Raw genomic sequence first — 17,181 nt, 5'->3', positions numbered from 1 at the left:
CGGCTGTTCTCTGGAGATTACACCAGGTTATCGGCTGGTCTCTGGAGATTACACCAGGTTATCGGCTGTTCTCCGGAGATTACACCAGGTTATCGGCTGTTCTCTGGAGATTACACCAGGTTATCGGCTGGTCTCTGGAGATTACACCAGGTTATCGGCTGTTCTCCGGAGATTACACCAGGTTATCGGCTGCTCTCCGGAGATTACACCAGGTTATAAGCTGTTCTCCGGAGATTACACCAGGTTATCGGCTGTTCTCTGGAGATTACACCAGGTTATCGGCTGTTCTCTGGAGATTACACCAGGTTATCGGCTGGTCTCTGGAGATTACACCAGGTTATCGGCTGTTCTCCGGAGATTACACCAGGTTATCGGTTGCTCTCCGGAGATTACACCAGGTTATCGGCTGGTCTCTGGAGATTACACCAGGTTATCGGCTGTTCTCTGGAGATTACACCAGGTTATCGGCTGTTCTCTGGAGATTACACCAGGTTATCGGCTGTTCTCCGGAGATTACACCAGGTTATCGGCTGTTCTCCGGAGATTACACCAGGTTATCGGCTGCTCTCCGGAGATTACACCAGGTTATCGGCTGCTCTCCGGAGATTACACCAGGTTATCGGCTGTTCTCCGGAGATTACACCAGGTTATCGGCTGGTCTCTGGAGATTACACCAGGTTATCGGCTGTTCTCCGGAGATTACACCAGGTTATCGGCTGTTCTCCGGAGATTACACCAGGTTATCGGCTGCTCTCCGGAGATTACACCAGGTTATCGGCTGTTCTCCGGAGATTACACCAGGTTATCGGTTGCTCTCTGGAGATTACACCAGGTTATCGGCTGTTCTCCGGAGATTACACCAGGTTATCGGCTGTTCTCCGGAGATTACACCAGGTTATCGGCTGCTCTCCGGAGATTACACCAGGTTATCGGCTGCTCTCCGGAGATTACACCAGGTTATCGGCTGTTCTCTGGAGATTACACCAGGTTATCGGCTGCTCTCCGGAGATTACACCAGGTTATCGGCTGTTCTCCGGAGATTACACCAGGTTATCGGCTGCTCTCCGGAGATTACACCAGGTTATCGGCTGTTCTCTGGAGATTACACCAGGTTATCGGCTGCTCTCCGGAGATTACACCAGGTTATCGGCTGTTCTCCGGAGATTACACCAGGTTATCGGCTGCTCTCCGGAGATTACACCAGGTTATCGGCTGTTCTCTGGAGATTACACCAGGTTATCGGCTGCTCTCCGGAGATTACACCAGGTTATCGGCTGTTCTCCGGAGATTACACCAGGTTATCGGCTGCTCTCCGGAGATTACACCAGGTTATCGGCTGCTCTCCGGAGATTACACCAGGTTATCGGCTGTTCTCTGGAGATTACACCAGGTTATCGGCTGTTCTCTGGAGATTACACCAGGTTATCGGCTGCTCTCCGGAGATTACACCAGGTTATCGGCTGTTCTCTGGAGATTACACCAGGTTATCGTCTGTTCTTTGGAGATTACACCAGGTTATCGGTTGCTCTCTGGAGATTACACCAGGTTATCGGCTGGTCTCTGGAGATTACACCAGGTTATTGGCTGTTCTCTGGAGATTACACCAGGTTATCGGCTGCTCTCCGGAGATTACACCAGGTTATCGGCTGTTCTCCGGAGATTACACCAGGTTATCGGTTGCTCTCTGGAGATTACACCAGGTTATCGGCTGGTCTCTGGAGATTACACCAGGTTATCGGCTGTTCTCTGGAGATTACACCAGGTTATCGGCTGTTCTCTGGAGATTACACTAGGTTATCGGCTGCTCTCCGGAGATTACACCAGGTTATAAGCTGTTCTCTGGAGATTACACCAGGTTATCGGCTGCTCTCCGGAGATTACACCAGGTTATCGGCTGTTCTCCGGAGATTACACCAGGTTATCGGTTGCTCTCTGGAGATTACACCAGGTTATCGGCTGGTCTCTGGAGATTACACCAGGTTATCGGCTGTTCTCTGGAGATTACACTAGGTTATCGGCTGCTCTCCGGAGATTACACCAGGTTATAAGCTGTTCTCTGGAGATTACACCAGGTTATCGGCTGCTCTCCGGAGATTACACCAGGTTATCGGCTGTTCTCTGGAGATTACACCAGGTTATCGGCTGTTCTCTGGAGATTACACCAGGTTATCGGCTGTTCTCTGGAGATTACACCAGGTTATCGGTTGTTCTCTGGAGATTACACCAGGTTATAAGCTGTTCTCTGGAGATTACACCAGGTTATCGGCTGCTCTCCGGAGATTACACCAGGTTATCGGCTGTTCTCCGGAGATTACACCAGGTTATCGGTTGCTCTCTGGAGATTACACCAGGTTATCGGCTGTTCTCTGGAGATTACACCAGGTTATCGGCTGTTCTCTGGAGATTACACTAGGTTATCGGCTGCTCTCCGGAGATTACACCAGGTTATAAACTGTTCTCTGGAGTTACACCAGGTTATCGGCTGTTCTCTGGAGATTACACCAGGTTATCGGCTGCTCTCCGGAGATTACACCAGGTTATAAGCTGTTCTCTGGAGATTACACCAGGTTATTGGCTGTTCTCTGGAGATTACACCAGGTTATCGGCTGTTCTCTGGAGATTACACCAGGTTATCGGCTGCTCTCCGGAGATTACACCAGGTTATCGGCTGTTCTCTGGAGATTACACCAGGTTATCGGTTGTTCTCTGGAGATTACACCAGGTTATCGGCTGTTCTCTGGAGATTACACCAGGTTATCGGTTGTTCTCTGGAGATTACACCAGGTTATCGGTTGTTCTCTGGAGATTACACCAGGTTATCGGCTGTTCTCTGGAGATTACACCAGGTTATTGGCTGTTCTCTGGAGATTACACCAGGTTATCGGCTGCTCTCTGGAGATTACACCACACATATTCAGCCGCTCTCTGGGGAATACATATATTGTATGACTTTACATTTGGGTTTCATTATGGACAGGGAATCATTTTGCTTTTTACATTTCACTATTTAAGTGACAATTGAAATCTATAAATTTGATGTTTTTTGTGTTTTCTTCAGTCAGATCCAGAGCTGCATTCACAATTCTGCAGGTTGCTGCCGCATCTGACATGTACAGTTGAAGGGGTTAAATTAAGGGCACATACACCTGGATGGTGTCACGATATGGTATGAAATATCATAAGTTAGTTTCTTGCTAGCATGCGGGGGCTAAAACCCCCCTCTCTCTTTTTCTCTTTCCTTCCCTGTGTTTCGATCTGTCTGTGTAGAAGAGCTTGCCTTGTGGGGGAGTTTTATTGACGAAAGGTATTTACGACTGGCATAGCTGCAAGGGAAATTTGTACTAGCAGGAACTGTTAGAGAAACTTCTAGAACCATGCGGTCCTTTGTTCTGTTATTGTGAGATATTAGACAAACTATTTAGGATAGTAGAATGATAAATACATATTCTTGATCTCCATCGAAGCATCTACCCATCACTCTAAACACAGTCGTCTAACTCCATCGGGGGAAGAAGTAGGGATTGCTCTGTAAATAATAGGACATATTTGATCTCATAAGAAAGCTCATGTTAATACAAGCTGAATGCTGGGTGTGATATGATTCTGATATGTACTGGAACGGAGTTATAAGCATTAGACCAATTTGTATTCAAAGTACTCAGACTGAAAGGTAGGAGGATCTGGAAAAGCCAGCCCTTTCTGTGAGGTCACAGGTTATAAAGTTGCTGGCAGGCTTCCAGGGGGGGAGTTGTGAGTTTTTACCTGAAGCGACCAGACTGCGAGTGCCAATGCACTGGGATAGATGGAAAGCTCTCCTAGCCTAGCCTGCAATGCAATGATCTGAGAATATGTGAGTGTTACCTTTTCTTCCTTTAATCCTTTTATTTTCATAATTACCTTGTACATATTTGCAATTGTCTCATTTGTAACATCTTTGTAAAATATTTTATAAACACTGCCTAAAAATCATTTATGGGGTATAATATTTAATACTAGTTCGTTCTTCCTGCCCTAAACCGTACCCTGTCTCTGAAGGGAATTACACTACTGTTGTGGGGTTAGCTCCAGACCCGTTCAATTGGAGCTGGTGGCAGCGACCGTGTGCAGGCTTTTGGGGGTCCCTGTAGCGACTGCGGCTTGATAATTATTGTTCCTGCCTGAGTGGGAGTAGTTATCGCATCGCTGCAGTGTACCCAATAGCCAGTACATAGCAGGCAGCGTTTCTGGCGACTAATCACCCTAGGTGCAGTACCTAATCTGACCTGAGAGGAAGGGGGGCGCCAGAGAGCTGCAAGGTTTAAGTGGAACTGTAAGCGGGATATACACAAATCCCTGCCGTTCATGGTATACTGAAGAGCAGTGGGATACCTAAAATAAGCCCCTGCTGTAAACAAGAGGTCAGTAACCTCGTGTGTGTTTTTTTTTCATCACATTGTGGCAGTGGAGGGATAACTAGGATAACCCCCCTGCACATGTGATAGCCGTCTGTTGGTCTAAAGTCACCCCAATCCGTGACATATTGTGGGCAGCGGCTAAGGGACCTTGACAATTGGTGACAGTCACGGTGTGAATCGTGACATATTGGTGGCAAGGCGGTGGGATATTAGAGCATTAGTGATTTGGTTTGAGCAATCATTCCTCTCACTAAAAACTTGCAGAAAGTTCTTGCGAGGACTCTGCGCAAATAAGTTTGGAGAACGAACTCAGTGTTTATTAGTTATGAGACAATTGTGTACTGGTAATTATCCCTTCCCTTTTTCTTCGTTTTTCTATCCTATCTTTTATTTGGCAACCATGGTTGTGCTGGGAGAAACCTTCTATGAACAGCAGACCAGAGACACCCTTGTTGCCTTATGCAAGTCACAGCACATTGACTATGCAAGCAAAAGCAAAAGCGAACTGGTCGCAGCCCTGATGCAATGGGAAGCCGCTCTAGACCACTCACAGAGCCCAGAGGCCGCAGAAGCCGGCACAAGCGAACATGGTGCTGTCGCAGAGGTCCAACCACAGAATACGGGCCCTACTGGCAACCAAGGGGGCGCAGACCTCCTCCTGCAGCTGGCTCTGCAACAATGCCCCGCAGATGACCTAGAGAGACGTCTGCAGCTGATCCAGCAATACCAAGAGCGAGCCGAGCGAGAGGCCCGAGCAGAGCGAGAGGCCCAGCGAGCCGAGCGAGAGGCCCGAGCAGAGCGAGAGGCCCAGCGAGCCGAGCGAGAGGCCCAAGCGCAGCGGGAGTACCAGCTGCAGATGGCCCAACTGCAAATGCAGGGGTCGCCTCAGAGCCGTGAGCCCAGCAGCGCTCAGACACCAAAGCCCCGGCCCGACCACTTTCCGGTTATGGAAAAGGATGGGGACTTGGACACTTTTCTGCGGGCCTTTGAGAAAGCCTGCAGGCAGTACCAGCTGCCTACACAAGAATGGGCACGGTATCTGACACCAGGGCTGAGAGGAAAAGCTCTGGAAGCGTTTGCTGCACTCCCTCAAGAACAAGATGGTGACTATGAGGCCATCAAGCAGGCTCTGATAGCCAAGTACCAGCTTACACCCGAGGTGTACCGTAAAAAGTTTCGGACCCTCCAACGTGGCCCACACGACAGTTACAGTGATGTGGTGCATGGTCTGGGGACCCACTTTGACCAGTGGACCCAAGGACTGTCAGTGACCACCTTTGCACAGCTGCGAGACCTGATGATCAAAGACCAGTTCTTCCGTCTTTGCCCAACTGAGGTGCGGCAGTTCGTGATGGACAGAGAACCCAAAGACATGACGAAAGCAGCGCAGATTGCCGATGCCTATGAGGCCAACCGTAGATCGGAAGTGCGGAAGCCAGTCACCTCCAGCTGGAGAGGGGGTAAGCCTGCATCCAACGCCAGTACCCCTGCCAGCCAACACACCAGAGGTCCTGTCCCCGTGGCCAACAGCACCAGACCTACCACCGAACTTCGCCAGTGTTACCACTGCAGGCAGACTGGACACCTCAGTCACCAATGTCCAGCCAAGCAGAAGAACCCCTCATCCCAGGCCCCAATGCAGCTGTTCTTTTGGTGGGTGGTGTGGTTGGGAGGGTGTGTGACAACGTACAGCCCGTCACTGTGGGAGGTCGTGTGGCTACCGGCCTCAAGGACACCGGGGCTGAACGAACCCTCATCCGACCCGAACTGGCGGCCCCTGAAGAAATCATTCCGGGGAAAACCCTAACTGTCACTGGGATTGGGGGCATCAGCTGTCCCTTACCGATGGCCCGGGTTTTTATTGATTGGGGTGCCGGGAGCGGGGTGAAGGAAGTGGGGCTGTCTGATAATTTGCCCACTGATGTTTTGTTGGGGACTGATTTGGGGAGGTTGTTTGCATACTACGTCCCTGACACCCCTCCCCAATCTGCTAATAAGGGTAACGTTAACCCTGATGATGATGATGATGATGATGGGAAATCGCATGTGTTACCTGACCATGCTTTATCTTGTAATGATGCATCTGTTAACCATTTTTTCCCTAGGATTGATGGTGAAAATGTTGTACCTGTGCCAACTGTATCTGATAATGATGTTTCTATGAAAGTTGATGTGTCCGTAGGTACAGGAGTGCTCAGCCACGTCGCTCTGCGGAGTGAGACGGCTGAGGAACCCCTAGCAGGGGCAAGTGTAGGTGCTACCGGAAATGGGGAAATACATGGGAACCGTGAGGAAGGTGATGCCATGCAATTGACCAGTGCCACCGAGGAAGGTAACTGGCCCATAAGTAGCAATGCTCCTGAGGTAATGGGGGTGGATGGGGAGGTAGAGCCCATAGCAGCATCGGCTGATGGGTCTGTAGAAACCCCCGGGGAGACAGCCTACATAGCTGCTGTCACCCGCAGTCAGAGTGCCCGGAACGCAGATAACTGTCTGCCTTCCGGACCCTCCTCAGTCATTATTATGACTGAACCAGAGGTGGACCCAGAGCAGGTCCCAGAGGGCTCCCGTGGGGAAGGGACCCTGACGTCGCTTCTGGCTTCCCCTAGCCAGGAGTTTCAGGCCGCTCTGCACACAGATGCGAGCCTAGAGAGTTTGAGACAACTCGCCGGGACGCGCTTCTCCGAGACTGATAAGGAGAAGGTGTTTTGGGAAGGAGGAAGGTTGTACCGGGAGACAGTACCCGGAGAATCACAAAAGGAGTGGTTGAGGGAAAGACAGCTGGTCGTCCCGCAGCAATTCCGGGGTGAGTTGTTGCGGATTGCCCATGAGATCCCGCTAGCTGGACACTTGGGGATCAGCAAAACCAAGGCCCGGCTGTCTCAACACTTCTATTGGCCTAAGATGGGGACAGATGTGTCAAACTACTGCCGCTCCTGTGTCACCTGTCAAAGAGTGGGGAAGGCGGGGCCTGCTCTTAAGGCTCCCCTGATCCCTTTGCCAGTGATAGAGGAGCCTTTCCAGAGGATTGCGGTGGACATTGTGGGCCCGCTGGCCGTCTCCAGCAGCTCTGGAAAGCGATTTATTCTTACTGCGGTAGACTACGCTACCCGGTACCCAGAGGCAGTAGCTCTGTCGTCAACTAGGGCAGATAAGGTGGCGGATGCCCTGTTGGCCATCTTTTCACGGGTAGGATTTCCCAGGGAAATGCTTACTGATCGAGGGACCCAATTTATGTCTCACCTAATGGAGGCTCTCTGTAAGAAAATGCAGGTGAAGCACCTGGTATCGAGTGCGTATCACCCACAGACCAATGGCTTGTGTGAACGTTTCAATGGTACCCTCAAACAGATGCTACGCATGCTGGTTGAGACACAAGGGCGCGACTGGGAGCGGTACCTCCCACACCTGCTATTCGCTTACAGAGAGGTTCCGCAGGCCTCGACGGGGTTCTCCCCCTTCGAGCTCCTGTACGGCAGGCGAGTCCGGGGACCCCTTGGGTTGGTAAGAGAATCCTGGGAAGAGGAGCCGAACCCTTCTGAAGTGTCCATAGTGGAGTATGTCATGCGCTTCCGTGACAAGATGCAGACCTTGACGCAGTTGGTGCATGACAACATGACGCAGGCTCAGGCTGATCAGAAGCACTGGTACGACCAGAACGCCCGGGAGCGGACCTACCACGTGGGTCAAAAGGTGTGGGTGCTGGTTCCTGTACCAACGGATAAGCTTCAGGCAGCCTGGGAGGGCCCGTACGTCGTCCACCAACAGCTCAACCCGGTCACCTATGTGGTCACGCTTGACCACACTCGGGGTAGGCGAAAGGCCTTTCACGTCAACATGATGAAAGCTCATCACGAACGTGAACCTTTCGTCCTACCGGTCTGCAGCGCACCTGAAGAAGGGGAGGAAGACACCCTCCGGGACATGCTGGCCCAAGCCAAGGCCCGTGGGTCCATTGAGGACGTGGAGGTAAGCGCCTCGCTAGATGAACCACAACGGTTGCAGTTGCAAACCATGCTGGAACCCTTCCGGGTCGTGTTCTCCAACCGGCCTGGAAGGACTGAGTTAGCCGTCCACGAGGTGGACACCGGGAATCACGCCCCACTACGGCGAACACCCTATCGAATCTCTGACCAGGTGCAGCAGATTATGCGCCAGGAGATCGATGAGATGTTACAGCTGGGGGTGATTCAACGGTCAAAGAGCGCGTGGGCCTCACCTGTAGTTCTCGTGCCAAAGAAGGACCGGACCACCCGGTTCTGCGTGGACTACAGGGGGCTCAACGCCATTACAGCCTCTGACGCGCACCCAATGCCGCGCATCGAAGAGCTGCTTGAGAAGCTAGCGGGCGCAAAATACCTGACAATAATGGATCTGAGTCGCGGATACTGGCAGATTCCCCTGAGCCCCGAGGCGCAGGAGAAGTCCGCCTTTATCACGCCCTTTGGACTGTACGAGTCCACGGTCATGCCCTTCGGCATGAAGAATGCCCCTGCCACTTTCCAGCGGATGGTCAATCTCCTGCTTCAGGACCTGGAGAAGTACGCCGTGGCGTACTTAGATGACATTGCCATCTTCAGTCCCTCCTGGGATGAACACCTGCAGCATCTCGAGGAGGTGCTCGGGTGAATTCACCGAGCAGGACTGACTATCAAGCCGGGAAAGTGCCAGATGGGCATGAGGGAGGTTCACTACCTGGGGCACCGGGTAGGCGGAAACACCCTAAAACCAGAGCCTGACAAAGTGGGCGTGATCGTGAACTGGCCCACTCCCAGGACCAAGAAACATGTGATGTCCTTCCTGGGCACTGCAGGGTACTATAGGCGCTTCGTGCAGCACTATAGTAGCCTGGCAAAACCTTTGACGGACCTCACCAGGAAGAAGCTACCCCACATCGTCAACTGGACAGATGGCTGTGAGGGGGCCTTCCAGGCGTTGAAAACAGCACTGTGCAACGCCCCTGTGTTGAAAGCAGTCGACAGCAGTCGACCGTTCTTGGTACAGACCGACGCCAGCGAGTTTGGCCTTGGTGCTGTGCTCAGCCAGGTTGACTCGGAGGACCAAGAGCACCCCGTGTTGTACCTGAGCCGGAAACTTTTGCCGAGGGAAGTGGCCTACTCCACCATTGAGAAGGAGTGCCTGGCCATAGTCTGGGCCCTGCAGCGCTTGCAGCCCTACTTGTACGGTCGCACCTTCACCGTGGTGACCGACCACAACCCTCTGCGCTGGCTAAGCACCATGTGTGGAACCAATGGCAGGTTGCTGCGCTGGAGCCTTGCCCTTCAGCAATTTGACTTCACCATTAAACACAAAGCGGGCAGAGAGCATGGGAATGCAGATGGACTCTCCCGCCAGGGTGAACCCACGGAGGTGCGCATGGAGGCATACCGAGAGGTTCTGCCGCCGTAGCGCACGCCAAAAGGGGGAGGTGTCACGATATGGTATGAAATATCATAAGTTAGTTTCTTGCTAGCATGCGGGGGCTAAAACCCCCCTCTCTCTTTTTCTCTTTCCTTCCCTGTGTTTCGATCTGTCTGTGTAGAAGAGCTTGCCTTTTGGGGGAGTTTTATTGACGAAAGGTATTTACGACTGGCATAGCTGCAAGGGAAATTTGTACCAGCAGGAACTGTTAGAGAAACTTCTAGAACCATGCGGTCCTTTGTTCTGTTATTGTGAGATATTAGACAAACTATTTAGGATAGTAGAATGATAAATACATATTCTTGATCTCCATCGAAGCATCTACCCATCACTCTAAACACAGTCGTCTAACTCCATCGGGGGAAGAAGTAGGGATTGCTCTGTAAATAATAGGACATATTTGATCTCATAAGAAAGCTCATGTTAATACAAGCTGAATGCTGGGTGTGATATGATTCTGATATGTACTGGAACGGAGTTATAAGCATTAGACCAATTTGTATTCAAAGTACTCAGACTGAAAGGTAGGAGGATCTGGAAAAGCCAGCCCTTTCTGTGAGGTCACAGGCTGTAGGTTATAAAGTTGCTGGCAGGCTTCCAGGGGGGGAGTTGTGAGTTTTTACCTGAAGCGACCAGACTGCGAGTGCCAATGCACTGGGATAGATGGAAAGCTCTCCTAGCCTAGCCTGCAATGCAATGATCTGAGAATATGTGAGTGTTACCTTTTCTTCCTTTAATCCTTTTATTTTCATAATTACCTTGTACATATTTGCAATTGTCTCATTTGTAACATCTTTGTAAAATATTTTATAAACACTGCCTAAAAATCATTTATGGGGTATAATATTTAATACTAGTTCGTTCTTCCTGCCCTAAACCGTACCCTGTCTCTGAAGGGAATTACGCTACTGTTGTGGGGTTAGCTCCAGACCCGTTCAATTGGAGCTGGTGGCAGCGACCGTGTGCAGGCTTTTGGGGGTCCCTGTAGCGACTGCGGCTTGATAATTATTGTTCCTGCCTGAGTGGGAGTAGTTATCGCATCGCTGCAGTGTACCCAATAGCCAGTACATAGCAGGCAGCGTTTCTGGCGACTAATCACCCTAGGTGCAGTACCTAATCTGACCTGAGAGGAAGGGGGGCGCCAGAGAGCTGCAAGGTTTAAGTGGAACTGTAAGCGGGATATACACAAATCCCTGCAGTTCATGGTATACTGAAGAGCAGTGGGATACCTAAAATAAGCCCCTGCTGTAAACAAGAGGTCAGTAACCTCGTGTGTGTTTTTTTTTCATCACATTGTGGCAGTGGAGGGATAACTAGGATAACCCCCCTGCACATGTGATAGCCGTCTGCTGGTCTAAAGTCACCCCAATCCGTGACATATTGTGGGCAGCGGCTAAGGGACCTTGACAATTGGTGACAGTCACGGTGTGAATCGTGACAGATGGTAAAGCTACATGGCTGTTTTTATTGCAGGCCGGTGCCATCGCAGCAGGCGGCGGTCACTGATAAAAGACGTGCACAAACAGGGCGGCGGGCGACAGCGATTGTCCGTACTTGTTCAGCAGAGGAATGATACGATATCCTGCAAAGAAAGAGCGAAACGTGAGCTGATCATGTGATGGCGGCGGTAATAGTGCGCGCAGGTGATGGCGGCGGTAATAGTGCGCGCGCAGGTGATGGCGGCGGTAATAGTGCGCGCGCAGGTGATGGCGGCGGTAATAGTGCGCGCAGGTGATGGCGGCGGTAATAGTGCGCGCAGGTGATGGCGGCGGTAATAGTGCGCGCAGGTGATGGCGGCGGTAATAGTGCGCGCGCAGGTGATGGCGGCGGTAATAGTGCGCGCAGGTGATGGCGGCGGTAATAGTGCGCGCGCAGGTGATGGCGGCGGTAATAGTGCGCGCGCAGGTGATGGCGGCGGTAATAGTGCGCGCGCAGGTGATGGCGGCGGTAATAGTGCGCGCAGGTGATGGCGGCGGTAATAGTGCGCAGGTGATGGCGGCGGTAATAGTGCGCGCAGGTGATGGCGGCGGTAATAGTGCGCGCAGGTGATGGCGGCGGTAATAGTGCGCGCAGGTGATGGCGGCGGTAATAGTGCGCGCAGGTGATGGCGGCGGTAATAGTGCGCGCAGGTGATGGCGGCGGTAATAGTGCGCGCAGGTGATGGCGGCGGTAATAGTGCGTGCAGGTGATGGCGGCGGTAATAGTGCGCGCAGGTGATGGCGGCCAGGTCGCTCCCTTCTCACATCTTGAGCTCAGCGTGAGCGGTGGATTTACAGCACAGATCAGTACGTGGCGTCTGCGCCGGGTGCAGATAACGGTGGGAGCACAGCAAACATGGTGCTATCAATACAGAACAGTAGCGCCATCTTACCCTGCGGCTGCGGGCAGGGGTGTGGCTACAAGGCATGCCATGTGACCCAGCTCATTAGCATTACACTGTCTCTAATGACTCCTGTGAGGGGTGTGGCCAGAGGCTGTTACCCCAGGAAGAAGTATGTGACCCCCCAGATGCAGCATCAGCTAGAAGGAAATATGTGACCCAAATGCTGGATCAGCGACTGGTGGCTCACCGGACCAGTGTCCGTCACAAGGGAAAGTAAGATTAGTGATGTGATATGTCCAGACTGTCTGAAGAGAGGTGTTTATAAATGTAAGGGCTAGATATTAACTGCATCTACCGGGGTAGTGCATTCCAGAAAACTGAGGCAGCACAAGAGAAATCTTGGAGACAGAAGTGGGAGCTTCAGATTGTACAAAATATTAGATCAGGTACAGAATGTAGAGCACAGGCAGGGTCGAAGGCAGAGATGAGGAGGAGATGTAGGGCGGTGCAGCACTGTGGAGAGGACAGGTAGGTGATAAAGAGATGAGGAGGAGATGTAGGGTGGTGCAGCACTGTGGAGAGGACAGGTAGGTGGTAGAGAGATGAGGAGGAGATGTAGGGCGGTGCAGCACTGTGGAGAGGATGGGTAGGTGGTAGAGAGATGAGGAGGAGATGTAGGGCGGTGCAGCACTGTGGAGAGGACGGGTAGGTGGTAGAGAGATGAGGAGGAGATGTAGGGCGGTGCAGCACTGTGGAGAGGACGGGTAGGTGGTAGAGAGATGAGGAGGAGATGTAGGGCGGTGCAGCACTGTGGAGAGGATGGGTAGGTGGTAGAGAGATGAGGAGGAGATGTAGGGTGGTGCAGCACTGTGGAGGGGATGGGTAGGTGGTAGAGAGATGAGGAGGAGATGTAGGGCGGTGCAGCACTGTGGAGAGGATGGGTAGGTGGTAGAGAGATGAGGAGGAGATGTAGGGCGGTGCAGCACTGTGGAGAGGACAGGAAGGTGGTAGAGAGATGAGGAGGAGATGTAGGGTGGTGCAGCACTGTGGAGAGGATGGGTAGGTGGTAGAGAGATGAGGAGGAGATGTAGGGCGGTGCAGCACTGTGGAGAGGACGGGTAGGTGGTAGACAGAGAAGAGGGGCAGATGTAGGGCGGTGCAACCCTGTAGAGAGGACGGGTAGGTGGTAGAGAGGTGAGAAGGAGATGTAGGGTAGTGCAGCACTGTGGAGAGGACGGGTAGGTGGTAGAGAGATGAGGAGGAGATGTAGGGTGGTGCAGCACTGTGGAGAGGACGGGTAGGTGGTAGAGCGATGAGGATGAGATGTAGGGGGGCCACACTGTGGAGAGGATGGGTAGATGGTAGAGAGATGAGGAGGAGATGTAGGGTGGTGCAGGACTGTGGAGAGGACGGGTAGGTGGTAGAGAGATGAGGAGAAGATGTAGGGGGGCCACACTGTGGAGAGGACGGGGAGGTGGTAGAGAGATGAGGAGAAGATGTAGGGGGGCCACACTGTGGAGAGGACTGGTAGATGGAAGGCAGAGATGAGGAGGAGATGTAGGGCAGTGCAGCACTGTGGAGAGGACGGGTAGGTGGAAGGCAGAGATGATGAGATGTAGGGTGGTGCAGCACTGTGGAGAGGATGGGTAGGTGGAAGGCAGAGATGATGAGATGTAGGGTGGTGCAGCACTGTGGAGAGGACGGGTAGGTGGTAGAGAGATGAGGATGAGATGTAGGGCGGTGCAGCACTGTGGAGAGGACGGGTAGGTGGTAGAGAGATGAGGAGGAGATGTAGGGTGGTGCAGCACTGTGGAGAGGATGGGTAGGTGGTAGAGAGATGAGGATGAGATGTAGGGGGGCCACACTGTGGAGAGGATGGGTAGATGGTAGAGAGATGAGGAGAAGATGTAGGGGGGCCACACTGTGGAGAGGACGGGTAGGTGGTAGAGAGATGAGGAGAAGATGTAGGGCAGTGCAGCACTGTGGAGAGGATGGGTAGGTGGAAGGCAGAGATGATGAGATGTAGGGCGGTGCAGCACTGTGGAGAGGACGGGTAGGTGGTAGAGAGATGAGGAGATGTATGGTGGTGCAGCACTGTGGAGAGGACGGGTAGGTGGTAGAGAGATGAGGAGATGTAGGGTGGTGCAGCACTGTGAAGAGGATGGGTAGGTGGTAGAGAGATGAGGAGGAGATGTAGGGTGGTGCAGCACTGTGGAGAGGATGGGTAGGTGGTAGAGAGATGAGGAGGAGATGTAGGGCGGTGCAGCACTGTGGAGAGGACGGGAAGGTGGTAGACAGAGAAGAGGGGCAGATGTAGGGCGGTGCAACCCTGTGGAGAGGACGGGTAGGTGGTAGAGAGGTGAGAAGGAGATGTAGGGTAGTGCAGCACTGTGGAGAGGACGGGTAGGTGGTAGAGAGATGAGGAGGAGATGTAGGGTGGTGCAGCACTGTGGAGAGGACGGGTAGGTGGTAGAGAGATGAGGATGAGATGTAGGGGGGCCACACTGTGGAGAGGATGGGTAGATGGTAGAGAGATGAGGAGGAGATGTAGGGTGGTGCAGGACTGTGGAGAGGACGGGTAGGTGGTAGAGAGATGAGGAGAAGATGTAGGGGGGCCACACTGTGGAGAGGACGGGTAGGTGGTAGAGAGATGAGAAGATGTAGGGGGGCCACACTGTGGAGAGGACTGGTAGATGGAAGGCAGAGATGAGGAGGAGATGTAGGGTGGTGCAGGACTGTGGAGAGGACGGGTAGGTGGTAGAGAGATGAGAAGATGTAGGGGGGCCACACTGTGGAGAGGACGGGTAGGTGGTAGAGAGATGAGGAGAAGATGTAGGGGGGCCACACTGTGGAGAGGACTGGTAGATGGAAGGCAGAGATGAGGAGGAGATGTAGGGTGATGCAGCACTGTGGAGAGGATGGGTAGGTGATAGACAGAGATGAGGAGGAGATGTAGGGCAGTGCAGCACTGTGGAGAGGATGGGTAGGTGGAAGGCAGAGATGATGAGATGTAGGGCGGTGCAGCACTGTGGAGAGGACGGGTAGGTGGAAGGCAGAGATGATGAGATGTAGGGCGGTGCAGCACTGTGGAGAGGATGGGTAGGTGGAAGGCAGAGATGATGAGATGTAGGGCGGTGCAGCACTGTGGAGAGGACGGGTAGGTGGTAGAGAGATGAGGAGGAGATGTATGGTGGTGCAGCACTGTGGAGAGGATGGGTAGGTGATAGACAGAGATGAGGAGGAGATGTAGAGCTGTGCAGCACTGTGGAGAGGATGTGGCTCACCGGTCGAGTGTCAGTTGCAGAGAAATATGTGGCTCACCCTTCCCCAAAACACCTTACCTCTGCTCATACTGGTCACTGGCAGCGTATATTGGCCTAAGAATTCACTGGGTAGAATGGAGTACTGGTCTTCCACGGAGACTCGGAGCAAGGCCAGCTCCGGGAGATGCACGGAGAAGGTCAGAGACTGGTTCCAGAAAGGGTTTAATGCTGAAAAGATCAATAAAGATGCAGATAAACTCTTCACATCCTGAGACTGGGAAAGGAGGTGATCAGTATAGAAGGACGGTAGACAGATGTGGCCCTTGTACACGACCAGTGTCTGGTGGCCCCTGAGACTGGGAACGGTGGTGATCAGTATAGAAGGACAGTACAGGGAACGGAAGGTTGATGGTCTGTAAGGAACCTTGTGCTGTTTCTGTGACTGAACTGGACGGACTGAGCAAAGTTGTGTTGTTGAAACTGGAATTGGACTCTGCCTGTCATTACGTGGTGCTTAAAGGACGGGACCCCCCAGCAGACCGAGATGGACCCTAATGTGCAAGTAAGTGGACCACCAAGTGCACCACAGAAGGGACAACGTGGTTATGAGACGGAGGGCCAGGGTGTGCCAGTACTGCCACGACTACCCCCCTGGCCCCCGTTTCACTTGGCGTAGTACAGCAGGATTTGGAAACCTTGCAATGTGAAGATGCCTTTAATGTGACAAAGATGGCGGAAAATGGCATGGAGACTGAAGACCACTCCAACTCCACCCTTCGTGGGTGTTCTGACCTGAAAATGGTGTGAAATTCCGCCTGGCAGAGACAGGGGCCCAAGCCTGAGATGCATCCCTCGGTGAGGGGTGCCCGCCCATGGTGTGCGCGATGGAAGAAAGTAAAGTCTCGCCCCTTGCAGCAGATTCCCGAAGAAAGGGCGAAGTCCGATGCTGAACGGGTAGAAGCTGTGGGGAGTTTGCGATGACTACTGGCCCACCGGGTTCCCAGTACCTGCAGAAGAACGGAGCTAGCGGCTGCCAGAGCCGGAGCGTCATCATCGTGGGCTGGAGGAGGCCGGCGGACCGGAAACAGAACCTGCCCCGGAGGAGCCAGAGGGCACAGCAGCTGTGGAGGAGGAATCGGATGGTCGTGGAATCATCATGGCCTGGATGCTGGAGCGGCAGGAGCAGGACGACGGGCAGATGATGGTGAGTGAAACCCAGTTCCAAGCTCTGGAGTGTCGGTCCGTGTTCAGTGGCACCCAATCCCTCGGTCCATCCCTTTATCATCCAGGAGCGGAGGGTCCCTTCCCATCCCCGGGCAGGCCGCATGGATCGCAGGGGTAATCGAGCGAAAGAAACAGCAGGAGGAGACCTGGGTGGAACTGCTCTGACCAGGAGAGGACGCAATGGCTGGATGGCATACCCGTGGCCTACTCGTACATACTAACCCATCGCATGGGTATGGCTTCATCCGCCAGGTGGGCACAGATGACAAAATATGTTAATGCCAGTTCCGTAAAGTTTGAGTGACCCCTGAGGGAAGGAGACTGGGTCTCTTTTAATAAATAGGATGGACCTCGGGGGTATTTCGCTGTGGCCGTCAGTTTGTGCCCGGAGGATGACCTGGAGATATATGCGTGCCCGGAAAAGACATAGTCTGACCCCTGCCCACTGAACGACCAAGGCCTGCCTATCCCCTGCCACTGCGGCCAGGAAACACAACACATCACGGCCGGTCTGAACTGAGGTGTCCTCTGGACCGTGGGAAAAAGCCGGTGATGA

General features: G+C 53.0%; 1 protein-coding gene across 5 annotated transcripts in view; it reads right to left on the bottom strand.

The window, feature by feature from the left end:
• Positions 1-11,260: 11,260 nt before the first annotated feature.
• Positions 11,261-17,181, bottom strand: part of PLCZ1 (phospholipase C zeta 1) — a 58,643-nt gene continuing 52,722 nt past the window's right edge. For all 5 annotated transcript variants that reach the window (XM_077267266.1, XM_077267267.1, XM_077267268.1 and 2 more), the window contains exons 12-13: positions 15,480-15,629; positions 11,261-11,397 (exon numbers count right to left, since the gene is read on the bottom strand). In XM_077267266.1, coding sequence (XP_077123381.1) covers positions 11,315-11,397; positions 15,480-15,629 — 233 coding nt within the window. In that variant the 3' untranslated portion in view covers positions 11,261-11,314. The remainder of the gene's footprint in view (positions 11,398-15,479; positions 15,630-17,181) is intronic.

The sequence above is a fragment of the Ranitomeya variabilis genome, chromosome 5, assembly GCF_051348905.1.
Source record: "Ranitomeya variabilis isolate aRanVar5 chromosome 5, aRanVar5.hap1, whole genome shotgun sequence".
NCBI classification, from domain to species: Eukaryota; Metazoa; Chordata; class Amphibia; order Anura; family Dendrobatidae; genus Ranitomeya; species Ranitomeya variabilis.
The sequence above is the reverse complement of the archived record's forward strand: the minus strand, read 5'-3'. Positions and strand labels throughout refer to the sequence as shown.